This window comes from Chiloscyllium plagiosum, unplaced genomic scaffold (assembly GCF_037043375.1).
Source record: "Chiloscyllium plagiosum isolate Xiang-an unplaced genomic scaffold, Cpla_swu_hap1 HiC_scaffold_31, whole genome shotgun sequence".
In the NCBI taxonomy this organism is placed as follows: Eukaryota; Metazoa; Chordata; class Chondrichthyes; order Orectolobiformes; family Hemiscylliidae; genus Chiloscyllium; species Chiloscyllium plagiosum.
In genome coordinates, this window is record NW_028270169.1 from 14,883,824 (window position 1) to 14,906,905 (window position 23,082).

Genomic DNA, 23,082 nt, shown 5'->3' on the forward strand with positions numbered 1-23,082 from the left:
TTTCTTAATTATAGCATTTTAGTTTTTAAATCTTTTTTTTGTTCAGAAATTTCTTTTTATTTTGGGCAGAGTTGTAAGCTAAGAAATGGGCAGGTCTCTACCAACCCTGCACTGTATACAATTACTGGAGAATCTGAGAGAGGGCTGAAAATGTGTTGCTGGAAAAGCGCAGCAGGTCAGGCAGCATCCAAGGAGCAGGAGGATTCTCCTGCTCCTTGGATGCTACCTGACCTGCTGCGCTTTACCAGCAACACATTTTCAGCTCTGATCTCCAGCATCTGCAGTCCTCACTTTCTCCTAATCTGAGAGAGGGGCTGAGAGGTCTTCTTTGTAATTTTATTTTCCTTCCCTTACAAAATCCCACAGCTCTTGACATTGTACAACCAGTCCGGCTGAGACGACTAACTGTATTGGGAATTAAAATTTGGTTATTTTCTGTTCTGGCAGGTTAAGTTTAAGTGGAAACCTAGACTTTGTGGAGTCCTTTCCATACCATTACTACTTTAGTTGCAGCAAGGATCAATCCCCAATCGGTTTTATTTTGTAGGAACTTTCCTTGTGTGGTGCTTGCACAAAATATTTTTCTTCGTATTCCTTTGATGCTGCACAAGTTGCAGGAATATCTGAGATCACATTTTCTTTGAGTGGGCAGCAAGCAGAGTGGATACCAATGCCACTGGGAAGGCATAAGCCCCAAAACACATTATCTGATCTCATTACAGTAATGTTAGCTGGTTGCTAGTGTTAAATGAGTATTAAAAAGGTAAAAACAATGACTGCAGATGCTGGAAACCAGATCTGGATTAGTGATGCTGGAAGAGCACAGCAGTTCAGGCAGCATCCAAGGAGCAGCGAATTGACCAGCAGCTCATCATTGGAAGGCACAGAAAATCTGGTAGTCCCCTGTGTAGCCATAAAAGACATGGGATGGTAGACAATGCACATGGATGGCTCAGCAGCAGCTGTGATCTTTAAACCCTAGAGCTTCAGACTGACCCCCATAGTTAAGTGTTGGTAAAGTAGATTTTAAATGTCTTGGGTTAGCTGATAGTTCCTTTTGAGAATTTCTGTTCTGATTCCACAGATGGGTACAATCTCCATCCAGCAGGAGACCATAATTGCATCAGGAACCCTAAATAAATATTGTTGGAACCAATTTGTGTGCTTTTACATGGCATATGGCTGATTTTCATGGGAGTACTGGCTTATTTGGAAAAGTTCAGCATTGTGCTTCCTACCCAAAAGGAATCATTTTGAGGTGGTTTTTTTTCCCCTAAATGTTTGCTTTACCATACATTGTGCTAAAGTAGGTGACAAAGCTTCCACCAACTTGGGTTTTGCTTGAGAGCTGACATCATATTATATTTGCACGCTTAGGAATGTATAACTTAAACCTCTGAATGGAAAAGGAAGTCGAGACTTGACCATTTTAAAAATACTCACTTACCTTTTAAACTGTATTTTCTTATCACGACTTAAACATAAAATCACTAACGCTTATTTTCCTTTTTTTCTTTTGGGTGTGTTCTTCATCTTTCTCCATCTATCTTCTCGTTCTTGTATGAACACTGTGGTATCCTCTTGTATTTCCTTGGACATCCATATTCCTGGACTTCTAACCTGTATTACTATACTACATACAATCTTTTATTTGAACACCATCATTCACTTGTATTTAAACTTTGAAAACTGTTAAACCTTGATATTCCTTTCTTTTTTTTATTTTTAATGCTTTTGGGAATATTAAAATATGTGTTACTGAATCATGCCCTCCAAGATGCTGGCACCCTTATTCTCTCCATGACCACCACTGGCATCAAGCCTTGCATCATCACCCTGCTTTGTAATCTTCAAGACCTTTGACAGGCTAATTTGGATCTAATGTACCTCCTTCTTCTGTTTGTCTGTAGTATTTCTATTTCTAATAAAGAAAGTCTTACTTTTGATCAGTGTCATTTTTCTGGTAATAACAATCCATAATGTGGTTGGCATCCCTTCATCGAGCATTAGCAGTGGAAACCCTCCATACTGATTTGTTGCGGGTCTCCTTCAGTTTTGGCGAAATTCAGAAAAGTTTCACTGTTAATATACGGAGCTAAACAAGTAAACTATTCTGAGAGAGATTTCAGTGTTTTTGTTTTCAGATGTTAAATTGGTCTAAGGCCAAAACATAATATTAAATTCTCATGGATTGTGGGCCATTATGTCAAAGTGTTAGAAAACAAATGATGCAAATCATGTTATGGTTACATCAATATCAGATGCCATTAAGTGTACAGAGTTCAGTTCTGGGCACCACACTTCAAAGGATATTCTGTTTTTTGGAGGGAGGCCTTCCCAGGTAAATCTGAATGAAACTGGAATGAAAAGGTTAAATTTATGAGGGAAATTGCAAAGACTGGGCTTGTATCCTACAAATTGAAATTTGAGGTGGTCTCGTTCAGATATTCAAGATGACTAAAGGAGTTGGTATGGTTAAAAGACAAAATTTCCTTTATGGGAGTTAAGAGTTGGGGGCATGGAGGTAATCCATTCAAAAGTCGTATCAGGGAGAACTTCTTCCCACAATGGGATATAGAAATCCACCCCAAGAGCTGCTGAGTCTCAATCATATGTAAATTTAAGAATTGTGATTGATGTGTCTTTATTTAGAGAAGGGTGTTAGAAATATAGAACACCAAGTTGATGCCATTAAGATTCCAGTCAGCTATAATCTAATTTAAATGACAGATCAAACTCAAGGCTGTATGACCGACCCTTGTCCCTGTATTGCAGAATGGAGTCTACACTGTACTGAACTAATAGTATGTTTGGGTGGAAGTTTTTGAGTCTTTGGAACTCTTCCTGAAACAAAGTTGTTTGCTGACACCAACAATCCACTGATAAGATTTACAAGGATGTTGCCAGGGTTGGAGGATTTGAGCTATAGGGAGAGATTGCATGGGCTGGGGCTGTTTTCTCTGGAGTGTCAGACGCTGAGGGGTGACCTAATAGAGGTTAATAAAATCATGAGGGGCATGGAGAGGATAAATAGACAAACTCTCTTCCCTGGGAAAGATATAAAAGTGACCTAAGGAGCAACTTTTTCACGCAGAGGGTGGTATGTGTATAGAATAAGCTGCTGAGGAAGTGGTGGAGGCTAGTGCAATTGCAACATTTAAGAGGCATTTGGTGGGTATATGAATAGGAAGGGTTTGGAGGGATATGGGCTGGGTGCTGGCAGGTGGGACTAGATTGGGTTGGGATATCTGGTTGGCATGGACGGGTTGGACCAAACTGTTTCCATGCTGTACATCTCTATGACTCTGATTCTAATTGCCAACTGCCCATGCTCATCTGAGTTTCCTCATTCTCTGCATGTGCATACATCATTTTTTAAAAAAGCTGATTTTAAACAAAATATTAAATCTACTTTGCCTGACATTTTATCCATTTTCTAATGTTCTTTCATTCAGTTCTTTCTTCATTTTTGTGTTTGCTAGTTTTTTTTTGTTGCAATTTTAAAAAAGGGGCCTTAATGTGTCAGCAGATGCGGCCTTCCCAAAAAGGTGGTGGAACTCAAAGTAGATTTTTAAAACCGATCTGTAGATTTTTGTTGAGAATGGGAGTGAAAGGTTTTTCGGGATAGATGGGAATGCACACTTGATCGGATCAGCCATGATCGCTTTGGTTACCAGAGCAGGTTGGAGCAGCTAAATGGCCTACTCCTGTTCTATTGTCATGTGTATTTAAGTTTGCATCTAAAAGGCATTGCACATCAAGTATCCATGTGGCAGGTGGAGCTCTGAAGAATTGTCAGGTGTTTCCCTGCAATGAGGGAGAGAAAACTGAAGAGAACATTAGCCAGGACACATTTTGTCAGTGTTGTTTGTAAAGTGTCGCTAGGAAAAGGCATAGCACAAGTCTCCAAATTAGGAAGATTTTGAGTGGATAGATTCAAAGGCTGGGTGAAAATGTCCACAGGAATATACAAATTCTATGAAATGTAGTAACTTGTTCCATAATTTTGCACTCTTCTCTGATTCTGTGTTCTCTTGAACATTGCAGCCTCAGAAATAATCATAAGTTTCTGGAAAAGCTCAGCAGGTCTGGCAGCATCTGTGCAGAGAAATCAGAGTTAATGTTTCAGGTCTGGTGACCCTGTCTCAGAACTGAAGGTTGCTGGAAAATGTCAAATTATGTGCAGAAGGTAGGGTTTGGGGAGGGGTAGGAGTAAATGATAGGTGGGGTTAGATCCCAAAGAGCGAGAATAGTTGGACAGACAACGGAGTGGATAACTCTGGCTAGGAGAGTGAATAGCTGTGAATGGAGACTGTTGGTGGCTAACAATAGGTAGTGTGTAATGGCAGACTGTGATAACAAGGCCTGGTGTGGGGTTGAGGGGTGGATGGGGAGATCTGAGCTTTTCCAGAAGCTTCTGTGTTTGTTTGATTTAACAGCATCTGCAGTTCTTTCAGTTTTTATTTAAGAAATACTTTTCTTTCCCAGTATCTAAAAACATTGAAGTAACTTTCAGAACTTACTAGTTACAAAGTTCAGTTTAAAAATCTTTTTCATTGTTCCTCAGACATTCTGTGTTAGTTAGCAGGAAGGCTGTTAATGAGAATATTTACTAAGTTGATTTATTATTTGCTTAATTGGTTGCTTAAAGGACTTACTTTATTGCAGGGACATTTCTTGTTCCAAGGGTTTATTTATGAGAATGAGAGGCAAATGCAGGATGTTGAGATTTTATAATGTGAAGAAATGAACTGAGTTATTTTGACTTTTCAAAAAAAATTCTGAAACAATGTTTATAATGCGATGTAAAATGCAAATCTGGCTTGTTTTCTGTGTGGTGGACAGTAAGAATTGAAATGCTTTCCACTTGCTGTTCAACAAAGCTGTTATGCACTAACTATAAGGAGTTTAATGCAATAATAATGGTATAAAAATGTACTCTAATATATTGCTGATGAAAATTTTGGAATTAAGCACAAGAGCTACAGTCAATTTGTTGAAATTGGTACCTGTCATAAGCTGTAATTAGGGAAAATTCAAAATGTATTGCTATTATATTTGGGTTTGAAGATCTGCCTCTTCATTCTAAACAATGTACTGTATCTCATTTAGGTTGTCATTCTGAAAAAAAAAGACACCACAGCAAGTAGTGAGTAATTGCTTTCAATTTTAGATATACTAACCACCTTCCAAACTTCAAACTTTCATGTCATTTTAGCATATCTAATCTAATCCTTGTGATCTTATCCCACTATATCAGTGTATATATATATTAGTTACAATAAAAAGGCTTCAGAGAAGCAGGAAATGTCCGGTGACTAGGTACCAAAATTTAAGTTCTCCATTTCCCAACCTGTTGTTTCATTTTAATAGATTTTGTAGGATACTACCAAACATTTTGTAGTGGTATAGTGATAATGTCTCTGGACTGAAGATCAGAACCTCCAGTTCTGGGGACATAGGTTTGAATGCCATGACGATAAAATTTGAATTCAATAAAAATCCTGAGTAAAAAGCTAGTCAAAATGCAAAAACAGGAATTGCTGCTGAAAGTCAGCAAGTATGGTAGCATATGTTGGAAGAAAGCAGAATTAACATTTGGAGTTCAATGAAAACTCTTCTGAATTTTAGTCTAGTCTAATGGTGACCATATAGCCATTGTTGTGGTTCTGTTTGCCGAGCTGGAAATTTTTGTTGCAAACATTTCATCCCCTGTCTAGGTGACATCCTCAGTGCTTGGGAGCCTCCTGTGAAGCGCTTCTGTGGTGTTTCCTCCGGCATTTATAGTGGCCTGTCCCTGCCGCTTCCGGTTGTCAGTTTCAGCTGTCCGCTGTAGTGGCCAGTATATTGAGTCCAGGTTGATGTGTTTGTTAATGGAGTTTGTGGATGGGTGCCATGCTTCTAGGAATTCCCTGGCTGTTCTTTATTTCGCTTGCCCTGTAATGGTAGTGTTGTCCCAGTCAAATTCATGTTGCTTGTCGTCTGCGTGTGTGGCTACTAAGGATAGCTGGTGGTGGTGTTTCGTGGCTAGTTGATGTTCATGGATGCGGATCGTTAGCTGTCTCCCTGTTTGTCCTATATAGTGTTTTGTGCAGTCCTTGCAAGGGATTTTGTACACTACATTAGTTTTGCTCATGCTGGGTATCGGGTCCTTCGTTCTGGTGAGTTGTTGTCTGAGGGTGGCTGTTGGTTTGTGTGCTGTTATAAGTCCTAGTGGTCGCAGTAGTCTGGCTGTCAGTTCTGAAATGCTCCTGATGTATGGTAGTGTGGCTAGTCCTTTGGGTTGCGGCATGTCCTCGTTCTGTTGTCTTTCCCTTAGGCATCTGTTGATGAAATTGCGCGGGTATCCGTTTTTTGCGAATACCTTGTACAAGTGTTCCTCTTCCTCTTTTTGCAGTTCTGGTGTGCTGCAGTGTGTTGTGGCTCTTTTGAATAGTGTCTTGATGCAACTTCGTTTGTGTGTGTTGGGGTGGTTGCTTTCATAGTTCAGGACTTGGTCTGTGTGTGTGGCTTTCTTGTATACCTTTGTGGTGAATTCTCCGTTTGGTGTTCTCTGTACCCTCACGTCTAGGAATGGGAGTTGGTTGTCCTTTTCTTCTTCTCTCGTGAATCGGATTCCTGTTAGTGTGGCGTTGATGATCCGGTGTGTTTTCTCTATTTTTGTGTTTTTAATGATTACAAAGGTGTCATCAACATATCTGACCCAGAGTTTGGGTTGAATTTGTGGTAAGACTGTTTGTTCTAACCTTTGCATTACTACTTCTGCTATGAGTCCAGAGATTGGTGAGCCCATGGGTGTGCCGTTGATTTGTTCGTATATCTGGTTGTTGAATGTGAAGTGTGTTGTGAGGCACAAGTCCAGTAGTTTAAGTATGCCGTCTTTGTTGATAGGTTCAACGTCCTGTTGTCTGTTCTGTATGTCCAGCAGGTTGGCTGTTGTTTCTCTGGCTAGGGTTTTGTCAATAGAGGTGAACAGTGCCGTTCCGTCGAATGAGACCATAGTTTCTTCCTTGTCTATGTGTATATTTCTGATGATGTCCAAGAATTCCTGTGTTGATTGTATAGATTGTCTGGATCCGCTGATCAGGTGTTTCCGTTTCTGCTGTAGTTCTTTGGCCAGTTTGTGTGATGGTGTCCCTGGTAGTGATACTATGGGTCTGAGTGGGATGTCTGGTTTGTGCACTTTAGGTAGTCCATAGAATCTGGGGGTGTTGTTGCTTTCAGGTTTCATTCTTTGTCGGTCCGACCTGGTTATCTGTCCGTTTTTTTTTGTAGATTCCTCAGTGTGTTATTTATCCTATTGGTGAGCTGTGGGGTGGGGTCAAACTCCCTCTTTTGGTAGGTGTTGGTATCTGCAAGTAGTTGTTGTGCTTTTTGGGTGTATTTAGTGCACTAAAATCACTAAGAAACGATAAGAACATAATCATACTACCAGTAGACAAAGGCAGAATGACGGTCATCCTGGACAAAGCAGAATACTGACAGCCAGACTACTGCGACCACTAGGACTTATAACATCACACAAACCAACAGCCACCCTCAGACAACAACTCACCAGAACGAAGGACCCGATACCCAGCATGAGCAAAACTAATGTAGTGTACAAAATCCCATGCAAGGACTGCACAAAACAGTATATAGGACATACAGGAAGACAGCTAACGATCCGCATCCATGAACATCAACTAGCCACTAAACACCACCACCAGCTATCCTTAGTAGCCACACACGCAGACGACAAGCAACATGAATTCGACTGGGACAACACTACCATTATAGGGCAAGCCAAACAAAGAACAGCCAGGGAATTCCTAGAAGCATGGCACTCATCCACAAACTCCATCAACAAACACATCGACCTGGACCCAATATACCGGCCACTACAGCGGACAGCTGAAACTGACAATCGGAAGCGGCAGGGACAGGCCACTATGGCTCCCAAGCACTGAGGATGTCACCTAGACAGGGGACAAAACGTTTGCAACAAAAATTTTCAGCACAGCGAACAGAACCACAACAACGAGCACCCGAGCTACAAATCTTCACCCAAACTTTGAACCATATAGCCATTGTTGATGACTAGTGAACCAAATGGGGTTTCACAATGTCCATCAGGGAACCTGTCCACCTGTTATCCTTATATGGTCTGGCCTAAAAGCTACTCTAGACCCACAGCAATATAGTTGACTCTTAACTGCTCTCTTGGCAATAAATGCTTGCTCAGCCAGTGACACCCATATTCCAAGAATGAATTTTTAAAAATTGCATGTTGCTAATAGTTCTATATATCAGCTAAAATCTTTGTTCAAATTCTACACTAATCATATTTGGATGACCCAGCTTTGTTGAACAGTAAGAGCCAATTAGAGCAACCACCTTCTCTCATACAATTGCACATGAAAGGATTTACCTCACAATAATTTTGTATGTCATGGCCAAAATTGCGATATGTTGTAAATCTATCATTCCCCTATTATGTCTGAATTAGTTTCCATCTCTTGTTTCTTCAGTCTTTACTTTAATATCGTGTATGGAACATTGTTCCAATTGAACAAATATTGTCATTCACTAAACTGAATATGAACTCACAATAGACCTGTACATGTAAAGTTCCCTTGAGGCCACTTACCAGATAAAGCACCAGTGTCCAAAGAATTGCATGTGGCTTGCTTAACATTCAAAGTTACAAGTCTGTCTGCAAATTGCATTGATAGTGTGCTTTCAGAAAATCCAGATTTAATTTATTCAGATCTTAATGACAGAAATCCAGAAACAAGAAACAGTAATCTTTGTGTTTCTTACATTGTAACAATGACTACACTTCAGATAATTTAGTTGTAAAATGCTTTGAGATGTCTGGTGGTCATGAGAAACTTTTTTTTTAATTTGCTTTTCTTCAATTGTTAAAATAAATGATAGAATATTTGCAAACATAATCCTCATGACTCAATTCGCTATATTCACTGATTCTGTGGGTGTGAGAAAAATGGGATAATATGTTCAATCTCACAGGCATTTCCTATTCCTAAACATTCTTTATTGTATGATTCAAAAGGTGAAGTTCTCCAATTTCAGGTAAATTTGGTGTAGGACTTTAGAAGACAAGTAGGCATAAGAACTGGTTTTATATTCAGAAATTAGCACTTTTTCTTGACTACTTTATTGCTTGTATGAATGAAGAAGATATAATACCAGAAGTTGGATATGCATTTTTCACTATGCATGGTTTGTTTCTTTTATCTAAACTGATTAAAGTTTCAATTCTCCTTTTCTTTCCTTTTTTTCAGATTGTAGCTGTTGATGCAAAATCTGGGTCTGCCTTGCATGCGTACAAACTTTTCTCCCCTGTGATGCAACAACTTTGGCAATCATTTCCATCATTAAATCTTCAAACTTAACCCTTGGAGACAATGTAACAGTAATGTTAATGCTCCCAAGCTTCTTTGCCTTTTCTGAGTTTTCTTTCTCTGGGCTAATGGCTTCAAAGATAACATCGTTTACAGAAAACCATTCTCCATACTAACAGAATGAGCCTGATTACTTGGAATCACTTCAAACAAAATACCTGTTGCTGAGCTGTGTACGGTTTTACTGACTATACTAATACTACACACATGCTGAAGGAACAAGCAAAACGTTTGCACTGTGTGTGGTTTTCTACTTTTCAGGTCTTTATTTGACCATTTAGATCTTGTCCATTTTTAAATTTTTAACTTGCTTACACATTGGCTCTTTTGAGATTGATGTTGGTATGTCTTTTCTTTGCAGTACTATCCCTGCTGGGATAGAATTGGAAAAAGAAGTTAATCTGTTCTATTTCTCCTATTTCTTTTCAGCATTAATAGTAGCAAAGTTCTTGCAAGGTTCGAAAGACTTGACCTGGGAATTCTGGAACAGCAAAGCAATCAAAAGCTTTAATGGGGATGCTCACTTTGTTTTCATGGGTTGTGTTTCAGTGATATCATCATCCAGTTATGTTCCTGAAAATATTTCCAAAAATGTTTCTTCGTTCACTACATTTTTTCCTGCAACAGTTGAGCTGACAAGTGAGCAAGTAAAGAATGGGACTGTTGAGTATTGGGAGACTGGTTACCACGTCCTGGTACCTTTTTATACATAGAATTTTTGTTATTTCAAGACATATACTATTTAAGTAGCATAAAAAACATTGTCTTAAACATGCCTTGTAATTGCTGGGGATTTTACAATTTCAGTTTATCAGCACTTTCATGTCCACTTCAACCCAATTTCATCCTGAAAACCTCTGTTGAATCCACAGAAAAATAATCAAATCAAGGAATAGAAACAGAGTTAAGCCACTTATTTAAAGTTTTTCACATTAATTGGTGAATCTTATTTGTCTGAATGTTCACAATTGATTAAAAAAATCTGAAAGGCAAGTTATGAACCGCTTGGGTGTAAGTCTTATCTCCTTCTGTAAATTTGTAGGTACTGTGAGCAGTGAAATAAAGGTGGGGAACGATTGAAGCATTCACAAGTTGAATGTAAAGTGAAAAATGCTTCAGATGAATTGTTATCAGTGTGCCAATTAAAAATCTGTGCATGGAATCAAAATTAAGTTGAAAGAACCCTTTAAGGAACAAATGACGAAAGTAACACAGAATTGTAACAGTACATGAGGCCATTTGGTCCACTGTATCATCAGCTCTTCAAATGAGCAATTTACCTAACATTTGCCCCTACGTTCTCCCTGTAATCTGCATATCCTCTCTTTTCAGATAATAACTCCATTCTCTTGACTGCACCTGACTCCACCACACTGAGGCAGAGCATTCTAGATCTAAACCACTCACTGCAGAAAAATGTTCTCCTAATATCTCCATTCTTTTGGAAATTAATTCTAATCTGTACTCTCCCATTCTCGATCCTTTCAACAATGGGAAAGTTTCTTCCTTCTTGATCTTCTGTTTCCAAACTCCACATGATTTTTGGACATCTTTCATATCTCCTGCCCATCTTCTTTTCTCTATTGATACCCAGCCTAACTTATCTCAGTCTACATGCTTGAAATTCCTTGTTCCTGGAACCATCTTTGTCAATTTCTCTCCTGTATCTTCATAAAGGAATGGAGTGCAACCATAGACACAGTTCTCCAGTTGAGGCTAGCCAGTGTTTTATACAAGTTTAACATGACTTCCTTGCTCTTGGTATCTATGGCCGCCTTAGTGGAGCTGAGAATACTGTATGATTTATCCACTGTTGTCAGTCTGTCCTGCATGACTTGTACACAAAATCACCTCAGTCCCCCTGCTCCTGCACTCCTTTAGAATTGTATTTTGTTTTGGTATTCTGTGTTCTTCCTCACAAATGTATCACTTCAGACTTGACTTCATTGAACTTCATTTGCCATTTCTCTGGCCATTCCACCAACAAGTCTCTGATCTTGATCCTCACAGTTTGCAATGCTTCCAAATTATATCATCTGCAAATTTTGAAATGCTGCCCTGAAGTCAAGGTTGTTAACTTAGAGTTGTACAGCACAGAAGCAGTCCTTTTGGTCCAACTTGTCTGCGCTGACCAGACATTTCAATCTGACCTCTTCTCATTTGCCAGCATTTGGCCCATATCCTTCTAACCCTTCCTATTCATATAGCCACCCAGATGCCTTTTAAATGTTGTAATGGTACCAGCCTCCACTGTTTCCTCTGGCAGCTCATTTCATACCACCCAAAGCTCTGGGGAGAAAAGCCTCAGCCTATTCAGCCTCTCCCTATATCTCAAACCCTCCAGTCCGGGTAAAATCCTTGTAAATCTTTTCTGCACCTTCTCCAGTTTAAAACTTACAGAAGGGTGACCAAAATTGTACACAGTGGTTCCAAAAGAGCAAGTATCTGAACAGTGATCCTGGGGGAACTTGATTACCAACCTTCCTGCAGTTCAAAAAACATCCATTAACAAGCACACGGTCTGTTGTCAGTTGGTCAGTTTTGCATCTCTGTTGTTAGTGTTCATTTTTGTTTCATGAGTTTGGTCTACCTGCACATTTTCTTTGTAGCTGGGGGTGGGGTGGGGAAGGAGGGTGGGTGGGTTCAGTGTGTGGATATGCATATTGAATGACAAATTTAAATTTGTAGCACCGTATACGCATGGGTATCTCTTGACAACAATATGTTTTGTACCCATGTGCAGAAAGTCTGCAGAAAAGATTCCACTTGGAGAAAGTATAGCATAGTGAAAATGTATTTGAAATGCTTTCAGTTGAATGTTGTACTAGATGCAGCATGATCTGTTGCTAAATGTATTGTCTGTGTTCTAATCAATCATTGTTACTTTCAAGTTCTACATGTGAGCCATATTATCAAAAAATTGTCATTTTGATGCAGTCTACTTAGTTTACATTTTTGGTTACTAAATGGTAAGAAAATTTAAGCATGCAACTCCAAAAATTCTAAATCTCTAATATCCTTTCAAGTGCAGATGTTACAGGAAATTAAGAGAAAATGAAAGAAAAATATTCTGGCTAGGGATCCTGTTTGCTCTGTTAATGCAAACAGAGGACAATTGTATTTGAGAATGTAGACTTTGTTTTCTATGTTTTATGTTGTGCCCCTTTTGGAACTATTTATGCCCAAGAATAATTGAATTTTATTTGTTATTTGAATCCTTGAAGTGATCCTTCCTTCCCAGTCTGTTCCCCACAGGGACGAAGGAGAGGGAGACAACCTTGAGAAATCCCTTGTTTGATTTTTGGTGTTGCCCAATTTGTATTTTCTGTCTAAACATTGAATGATTTACACAAACACAAGACTATATTATACTGGGACCCTGAGCTCTGAGTTTTGACCTTTTTAAAAGGCTCTGTATCCCAGTGAACTATTTTGGTCGTGGAGTTGAACCTTTTTTGTATTTGTCATGCACACAAGATTCTTTTCAAGCAGCCTACATTTGATTCAAGTGTCTGGGAAAAGCCCTGCAGTAATTGGATTCTGCATCTTTGGCCTTGGATTGATGCTGAGGACCACTCTGTAAATAGAGCCGCATTCTGAGTGTTTACATACAAACTCACTTCTTGGTAATGTGAAACAGAAAACCGTTTTAATGTTTTTTTTTAGATTTTTGGACTACAAAAGAAATGGTAATTAGAAAGAGACCTCTGTATTGTAACTAATCTGCCACGAAGACCACTGATTCTCTGGTGTTTGCATGAACCTTTTGGTTTGGATAAGACTTGTATTGGAATGTGTATGTAACTGAGGCAATCGATTATTTCTTCAATAATTCAAATTTTATAGTATGTCTGTTAGACTTGTAAAACTCTTTCATAAATTTAGGAGGCCATATTTATGCAAACTTTGTAACCATACTTGGATGATATGGGAGGAAATACAACTAAGTCGGAGAAATGAAATCAGTTTCCCTCCGATAATATAAAATACCAATCAACATAACGTCTGAATTAAATCCAACTGTTTTTAATAAGGAATGTTCCATTTATTAAATAACATATATTTGTGAACTGTATATTTAAAAAATTTTGGACCATACATAATATTTTGGAGTTCCGGCAAATGGGTACAATTCAAATTAATTTGAAAGTTAGTTGTTGAATAGTGTATCCTTTTGGGACAGGTGCATCATTGAAACTTGAACTGCATTTGGAAGCCATTTAAAACTCACTATTGTTGAATTCTTAATTCTTTGTTCATTCATCGTTCTGACACTGTTGATATGTTGGCATGTATGATGAGCCAATCAAATTATTGGCCGTCCCAAGCTATACCATAGGATCTAGAATCCTAACCAGATGTAAATGAAAAATCGCCTTGACACCTAAACCAATGCTACCAAACACCATGAGCAGATGAGACATCTTCCCAAAGAGAATACAACAATTTCATTGAACCCCCTTGTTCATGCTCATACAGAAGCCAGCATAACATTACAGGGAAATTAAGTTTGTACTTCACCTTCATGACCGTTGACTGACATGGCTTACAGTCCAATATCCATTTATTAAAACCTTTTTAATGTTTAAATCTCTCTGTGACCTGGCTCCTTCCCATATTTGTAACCTCCAGCAACCCGCTGTTCCTCCAACTCTGGCCACTTATACATACCCCACTTTGTTACCGCCTTGCCATCACCTGTTTGTTTTAAACAATGTAATTCTCTCCTCCAACTTTGTCACCTTGCAATTTTAAGATGCTCCTTTTAAATCTTCCTACTTTGACTAAGTTTTTGGTCATCTTTCCTAATGTCCTCCTCTTTGCCGCAGTGTAAATCACTTCTTGTGAAGGGCCTTATGTTAAAGGTGCTTTATAATTACAAACCATTGTAACTTTGCATCTTTCCAACATATGTAGAGTTTAGAAACAAGATCCCAGGTTCTGTTGATATTCATCTTCACTCGGAGAGAGGCCAGAAGTATCCCCTGAGCGTTGGAAAAGATATGAGAAGTTTTTGCATTGCCCTGTACATGTGAAATCTTGCTTGTTATCAAGGGAAATGTTAACAGGGGTGTGGACTCCCTGAGCCAGAGGTCTGTGCTACATCAGAACCCAATTTTTCTTTGAGGCTAGCAAGTTGATTGAATTTAACAATGTCAGCCAACTCCATTGAGAGGTATAGCAGCATGGTGGTTATATTCCTGGAATAGGGATCCAGAAGTCTGTCTGAATGTTCCAGAGACACCAGTTCAAATCCCACTATGGCAGCTGGGGTACACTGAATAAAAGCTAGCTTCAGTAATGAAGGTCATGTACCTACAAGATCGTTCAATACCAAAATTCTCTAATTCGTGCACTCCAGAATCACTCACGTGGATCTGGAGTGCTCTGTGAAATGGCTTAATAAGCCACTCAGTTGCACTCAAGATGCATTATTAAGATAGTTGAGGGTTGATATTAAAATCTGGCTTACTAGTGATGTCCTGTATTCTGTCAATAAATTGACAAATAAAGGGGGACAAATACAGGCTTCGGTAGGAGATCAGCCTTCATCAGTGCAGAAAAATAAGTTTGTGTAAAATAGTTCAGTGCAACCTGGGTCAGGAAGGGTGGTCGAGTTCCATTGGGGCAGGTAGCAGCCAGATTTTCAACTGTTGTGGAACTTATACATATTTGCTACCATTTAAAGGGATCTCTTACAGACCCAGCAAACTCTGATGGAGTTAGCTGTAAGAATATTGGAAGCAATGCAATCCTGGCATTACATTCCAAGCACTATTAGCTCCCAGATCCGGATGAAGGGCTTTTGCCCGAAACGTTTATTTTCCTGCTCCTCGGATGCTGCCTGACCTGCTTTGCTTTTCCAGCACCACTCTAATCTAAACTCCCAGATCTCCAGTCTGCTGTCTCTCTTCAGTGTCCTGTTATGTTGGGTTGAACAGATAACAGAAATGTAAAGTTAAAGACAGTATATATAACTTAAAAGCAGTTTCATTGCATTCACATGTCAATCCAATTATCTCCTGTCCAGTAACTCTTACACTGTCTTCACTCGTTCTCCACACTTAGTGCACAACACCATAGATGATCAACTTACCGATGATAAATATTGAATAGAGTATCTTGTGGTTTTGTGCATTGAGTCCTTGAGGATTAAGTAAACTGTGCACACACAATAGGGCATTGTATCCGGTTGGTCCATGCTGGTGTTAATGCTCCAGGTGAGCCTTGTACCACCTCTCCTCACTATGTTCTATTGAAACTTAGTAGCTCTTGAAGTAGCTAGAAACAATTTCAGCCATCGTGTTGGGTATTAGTCTCAATGCATTACTGTTGTACATTCAGTTTTGACAAGAGGGAAGGTTTTAAGCTACAATTGAAAACTGTAGATACCAGTGAGGAAGGTTTGAATCTCTGCTCAAAATTGAGTTTGAATTTGTCCACGTTGAGTAGATAATCCAATTCTTGTTGAAACCTCAAAGTGGAATATTCAGAGGGATTTTGATCTGAAAGCTCTCCTTTTTTCCCTCAACCCTCTGCAAAATGCCAAATTTTAGATGTTGGCAGTTCCATTCTTGTGACTGAAAAGGGAGGGAGCTAATTGACTAGAGACAGGAGCGAGGGAGCTGAAAGGACAAAGGAAAAATGACATGAGAATTTTGCAGATGTTGTGACTACTTGGAAAGTTGCTGAGAGAAATTGAAGGTCAGTTGGTGTGAGAGGGAATTGAGAAATGGAACTGAAGAAAGAAAAATCATTTGAAGTTTCTAATAAAAGCTTATGAGCAAACAGCTTCAGTGTTTTTTTCAAAAAAAGGAATTTGACAAGTGGTTGGCTAGTTAAGATCTTGTCTATGCAATGGAAAATTGGGAATAAAATAATCTGTTTTATGAATGAGAAGGAGTGAAACTTGCTAATGCAATATTTGATTGTAATGCAGAGGTTAAGACCTAGTTTAGGAATTTTATTTTTGTCTTGGAGATACATTCATGATTAAAGCATTCTAGTTCGTGTAACTGTGCTAAAATTTGTAAAATTTCAGTTAACAACTTCCACATCCTAAGGATCTATCTCTGCTCGACACATGCTTATTCCTCATCCCTATCTCATTATGTATCATTTTAATATTCCTCCTTTTGCCGTTAAGTATTTCCTTTTGCAATGAATGCTTCTGAGCTCTTTTCAAATTAGCCTTAATGTTCTTGCATTGATCTCTGGATTGCTTCTTATTCCACATAGTAATTAGGTATATCAACCTAATTGTAATTACTTTGGATCCATTAATCGTTTATTTTAAAAATGTTTATTCCTTTTAGAGAAGATAAAGGAATTTTCGTGGTATTAACTGTATCCCATTGCTTGCACTTGCTACAGTCTGCTGATGTTAATCTTGATCTGGACTCCAGAAACCTGAATATAGAAAGAGCACTGTCTTGTGTTTCAGATGAGATGTTAAACTCCATGTTTCATCTCAGGTTAAATTAAGTATCCCACAGTCGTGGTTAAAGAAGTGTGAGGTTGTTCGGCGCACGTCCTAATCAACATTAATCCTCGATTTAAAATAACTGAAACAGATCATCTCATCGTTTTATCTCTTTGGATAATGGGATCTTTAGTTGCACAAATTGGCCTGTTAGATTTTCAGGCTGTAAAGATTTACATTTATATGCAACCTGTTTATGACCACCTGATAATCCCAGGCCTCTGCTACAGTCTTAAGCAGCTGGTATTCCTGGCACTGTTTGTCTGGGGAGACTGTCCTGTTTGTAGGTCTTTACCAAAGCTTTCACATCAGCTACAGTGGCACCTTGAACTAAATCTGATGAAATCTCAATAAAAGACTAATATCCATGATGATGATGATGAAACTACTACATTTGTTGTAAAAGCACAGCTAGTGCATTAATTTACTTGAGGAAAGGAAATTTGCCGCTCTTACCCAGATTAACCTACATGTGATTCTTAACTACCTTCGAAAATAGCCTACCAAAAAAAGGCCGGCATCTGGGAATACTTTCACCATTTGAATTATAGTTCAAATACACAGTTTATTACCACCTCAAGAGCAATTAGGAATGGGCAATAAACACTGGCCTTGTTAATGATAATATCCAATGAATCAGTTGTTTTTTTTAAAATAAAGAAGCAAAATTGGGATTACAAATATTATTAGCAGTTGGTTTTATGCCTTTAATGACCTACCTCTATTCATAAATAAAACATGATTACTCTCATGGTTCGAAGATTCTCTCAGTTACACACACACACGCGCTCTCACACACACACACCATTTATTTTAGTTTTGGTTTTGTAACAATTGTGGCAGATTCCTTCAGCTACTTTTCTTTGTACTGCACCTGAGACTGAATGTAATGCAAACATGTTACAGTGGCACCGAAGTATATTTAGCAGAGTAGCATCATAAGCACGATGGTTTCAGTGCAATCTTAAACATGTATTATGAATGTAAATTACATTTTATGTTGGCTTCTTGAAGCTAGGTGTAGCATTTTTGGTACTTTAGAAATTCTGTACATGGATTCTCTTTGTGTGTGTGTGCACGCGTGTGTGGTTTTTTTAAAAAGGGGAGTTTTCAATAATTTATTGGTGGCTTAAACTTTAAGGTTTGGGTATTTTGTGTTGGATTCTTGCACCTTGCACGTACACTGGTGCTGTTTAAGTTTAGTGCTTCCTTTGAAAAAGAAATTATGTATATTGTTGCTAAGTGGCAGCTGCCATTTTGCAGTATTTTGCAATAAGTGGTGTGTTTGAAATTTTAATATTATGGGATGCTTATACAAGGGAGCGAATGCAAGAAGTTTTCAACTCCAGAAAATAAATCTAAATGTGAAAAATGGCTGTTCTGATTGTAGAATATTGCAGCAGTAGGTGAAATGCAATACTATATGTACATGGTGGCTATTAAAAAAAAAAGCAACATATTTGTCTAAGCAACTTAATTAGATTTGAATGTGATGTAAATTTGTACAGTAAAATTATATTTTCTATAAACTGGGTTTGTCTTCCAGCAAACTGCAATTAATTTATGAGAATCTGTTAGTATTAACCAAGGTCTATGTTTAGTTAATGCAACCCCAAGAGTCTCAGTATGCTGGATGAATTCTGTATCAGACATGTAGGTTTTTGTGCAGACAATATTGTTTTATTGCTCATAATTAAAAATGTCATTTATCAATTGCATTGTATTTTATTTAACAAAATGACTGAAAACATTAATGCACTACTATGGCATATTCTGGGCTAAAAGAAGACAGAATGGAAGCAAAATCCATTTAGATAGGGATTTTCTCAGTTCGGACTCAAAGTTGAGGGTTTTCTACACATCACTGCACACAAGTCAATGGTTGAACTCTGAAAATCCTCCCAGAAACAGGGATCGATCTAAAAATTAGACTGTAGGAACAGGAGTAGGTTATTCACCCTTTCAAGTCTAACCTGCTATTAAATAGGATCATGACTGATCTGAAATTCCTCCATGTTCACTTTCCTGTATTTTCCCCATAATCCTTGATTTCCCAACTGATCATGAACCCATCTATCTCAGCCCTAAATATACACAAGGACTCTGCCCCCATAGCTCTCTGTGACAAGGAATTCCAAAGACATTCAACCTTCTGAGAGAAGAAATTCCCTTCATCTCAGCCTTAAATTGGCACCTCTTTATTCTGAGACTATGCCCTCTGGTCCTTACCTCTCTCACGAGGGGAAACATCCTCTCAGCATTTACCCTGCCAAAGCCCCTTAAGAATTCTGTACATTTCAATAAGATCACCTTTCATTCTTTTAAACTCTCGTGCATGGAGTCTCAACCTGTTTAGCCTTGTTCATAAGACAGTCTTACCTTACCAGGGATCAGTGATCCTAGTGATTCCTGAAGAAGGGCCTGTGCCCGAAACGTCGAATCTCCTGTTCCCTGGATGCTGCCTGACCTGCTGTGCTGTTCCAGCAATAAAGTTTCAACTTTGATCTTCAGCATCTGCAGACCTCACTTTCTCCTCATCCTAGTGAACCTTGTCTGACCTGCTTTTGGTTTTCAAAAATACACTTTATTCATTTTTTAAAAAGTCACTGTGTATATATACAATGTCACAAAAGCAGTTTGGTTCTGTGCAGTTGCATATCAAGTAAACACTGTCTCCAATAAAATGATATCTTTGCTTAAATAAGTAAATAAGGGGATCAAAACTGCTCTCAGTACTCCAGATGTGGTCTCACCACCACAATTGCGGTACAATTGTACAATTGCGGTAAGAATTCCCTACTCTTATACTCCAATCCACTTGAAATAAGGGCCAGCCTTCCTAATTACCTGCTGCACGTATGTGCTATTTTTCTCTATTGATGTAAATGGTCACCATTTTGAAATGCTGGCAAAGAAGCTGATAATTTGAATTGAATCAAGAGATACGGTGGCTCAGTGGTTAGCGCTGTTCCCTCACTGCACCAGAGACCCGAGTTCGATTCCCACCTCTGGCAACTGTCTGTGTGGAGTTTGCACATTCTCCCCGTGTCTGCATGGGTTTCCCCCAGGTGCTCCGGTTTCCCCCAACAGTCCAAAGATGTGTAGATTAGGTGAATTGGCCATACTAAATTGCCCATAGTGTTATGTGCATTAGTCAGGGGTAAATGTCGGGTGTGGGTGGGTTACTCTTTTGAGGGTCGGTGTGGACTTGTTGGGCCAAAGGGCCTGTTTCCATACAGTAGGGAATTAATCTAAGATGATTTATTGAATAAATTAAACTATAAACTAAACTACCTTAACTATAATGGTTTTAAAATGCATCAAATTCATTGTGTTTGGAGTCCCACACAGAATTTAATTGAATTTGTTCTGAATCACTTCTCAGCGAGGACATTATTGCTAGGATCCTGCTCTCCAACAGATTTGCACTGATGGTTTCCATGGGTTTTACTGTTATCCATCAGACATGAAGACTTGTACCACTGTAAATATATCTTGGGTGTTGTTACTCACGCTAGGAGTTTTGAACCCTTGCACCTCTCGGTTCACTTTGGCACATATTGAAATTTATGGACATTTCATCCACGTTGCTGTGGTGATATAATCAGTGCAGTAAGTTGTGATTGCATTCCTAAACATCACAACTTTGTGAAGCATAGTTTTCCAAAGGAATCCATGTTAAAGCCAGACTTTGGTTCCTGTGCACTTATTTTCTCGGGACAGTGGGAGGAAATAAACAATATCCAGATTGAAATTCTGTATCCTATGTATGCAGTATTGTGTATTCCTAACCAAAATAATGTGTGAAATATATCAATAAATATAAAAACTATTTAGATGGTTCAGGATCTTTCTCAACATAAAACAACTTTCAAATCTAAATAATGTCATCTTTAAATGTTACATTCATAAAACAAACTATAAATTTAAAAGCAGAAATGCAATAGATACTTACATATTGTCAATATTGACTTTGTTACATAGCTCTGAAGCAGGTGGGACTTGAATCCTATCTTCCTGGTCTAGAGGAATATCACTGTCCCACAAGTGCTTTTTAAATGTTAGTACTGGATATTTTTCTGAGTTGACCTGTTCAGAGACGTTTCATAACACACCCCTAAAGTCAGGTGGTCAGGTAGCTGGGTGGCTAGTTTACACAGCAGAGTGCTGCCAACAGTATGGGTTCAAACCCCACACCAGCTGAGGTCACCATGAAAGTCAACCTCATCCCTTGTCTGAGGTGTGGTGACCCCCTGGTTAAATCACCACTAGTTGCCTTAGATGCCCTATGGACCTCTGGGAGTACGATGACTTTACCTTTGCACATGTCTGGAAAAGGTGGGACTTGAACCTAGGTCTCCTAGTCCATCGGTATGGACACTATGACTGTTTCACAAGTCCTTTTTAAATGTTAGTACAGCAAATGTTTTATTAACTAGCATTTATGGGACCAGAGTGTGCTGATTGATCAAATATTCCGGATAATCAAGAAGTTCATATAATCAATGTTAAAACGTTAAGTAATAGAAATGTAATGCAAGAGATATACACATCGCTGTTCTATTTTATTTACAGCATAAATCACTTAATACAATTTTGACTTAAATAAGGCATAGAGCCTTCTAACTCACACTCTCAACTGACTACTCAGACATCATATAGTAGATTGTGGTATTTGAAGAAAAATCGATTCAATTGAATCAACTTAATATTTGAACACCAATTATATTTACATTGAGAAATTTTAAAAGCTAATAATTGGACAGAATAATGCAGTAACCTTTATAATTTTTTTGCTGGGTTAAAGAGGGTGCCAGTGAAAAAAAATTTGCTGAACTGGAAATAAATGTTTAAATTACACTGACCTAATGAACGTTTAATTGACCGAACGCCGTCCACTGGTGAAACTGGTCTGAATAGGAAGAACTAGCTGCACTGACTAATCTCTGCCACTAGGGGCCCGACACTTCAGTGCAAGCTCAGAACAGTAGCCAGGACAGAAACGAAGGGTCTGAATTAGAGTGGTGCTGGAAAAGCACAGCAGGTCAGGCAGCATCCAAGGAGCAGAAAACTCGACGTTTCGGGCAAAAGCCCTTCATCGGACAGAAACGAACCCCAGAGACTTTAAAAATAAGTTTAGAGGCGTGGGTTGGGAGCAGGAGGATGCCAGATGTTCCGTTGTGATTAAAAACATGGACACAACTTCTTGAGAGCAGATAAACCACAGAACAGTAAATCCAGCAATAGCATTAAACTAAAACTCAAATTTAAAAGAATATATTATTTCGCTTTAGTATTAAGTGAACATGTTAACCGAGACAGTTTAAACGGGGACTTAATAAACTTGAATTTTTGCCATTTATTGGACGATGAATTGATGCAAACTGATTATTTTGGTATTGAGGTATTTTAGTAACCACAGACTACTTTTGGTTTTCAACTGAATCAACAGACATTTTCAATACCATAAAGCAATTACACCAAGGAGCTGGTTCAGGGTCTGATTTGTTCTACTGAACTGCATATATGTATATATATATATATACACACACACACATATTCTAATGATTTTACAGCATAAGTTTCTAGATCATTTTCGGGGTGGATTCCTCCATCCACTGATTTTCATGAATATCATTTTTTTTTGTTGCACTATAATTATTTGATGAGTTAAGTGATACTAATGACTTTGCGCTCGAAGCCAACTTCTTTTGGCTGAATGTCGATTTCCGTTCAGCATGTGCTCTGCTCTGTGTCGGCATGTGTATGCATCCATCTACAAATCTGTTGGCAACAATGCCAGTACTGCCTGTTTGATCTCAGGCACTGACTTATAAAGTGATTATGGCATGAACTTCTGAGATGAAAAATTGAAGCTAGCTTCTAATGTGAGTATAGTGTTCTTGGGGCTATTGTTACACAGTGGTAGTGTTCCTGCCTCTGAGCCAGGAATCATGGGTTCAAGTCCCACCTTCTTCAGAGGTGTGTCATAACAGATTGATTAGGAGTGTTGCTTAACAGAAAAGGTGGTTCAACCAGTAGATCTTCAAAGTGAATATGTGATGTCACCTTTTGGATGAGACATTAAACCAAAGGTCCATTGGACTTAAAACAAAACTGTGCGTACTGGAAGTCTGAAGTAAACAGACACAGAAACTCAGCCGGTCTGGTAGCATCAACAGAGAGGAAATA

At 38.6% G+C, this 23,082-nt stretch overlaps 1 protein-coding gene across 14 annotated transcripts in view; it reads left to right on the plus strand.

Annotated features, from left to right (window-relative positions):
* ksr1a (kinase suppressor of ras 1a) overlaps positions 1–18,603 on the plus strand; it is a 223,682-nt gene extending 205,079 nt beyond the window's left edge. For 8 of the 14 annotated variants that reach the window (XM_087977272.1, XM_087977271.1, XM_087977274.1 and 5 more), the window contains one exon: positions 9,837–18,603. In XM_087977272.1, coding sequence (XP_087833398.1) covers positions 9,837–9,918 — 82 coding nt within the window. In that variant the 3' untranslated portion in view covers positions 9,919–18,603. Of the gene's footprint in view, positions 1–1,777; positions 1,947–5,112; positions 5,150–9,287 lie in introns of those variants that run through there. The other 6 variants (XR_006315782.2, XM_087977273.1, XM_043718262.2 and 3 more) reach the window with 6 other exon arrangements.
* The last annotated feature ends 4,479 nt before the right edge of the window (positions 18,604–23,082 follow it).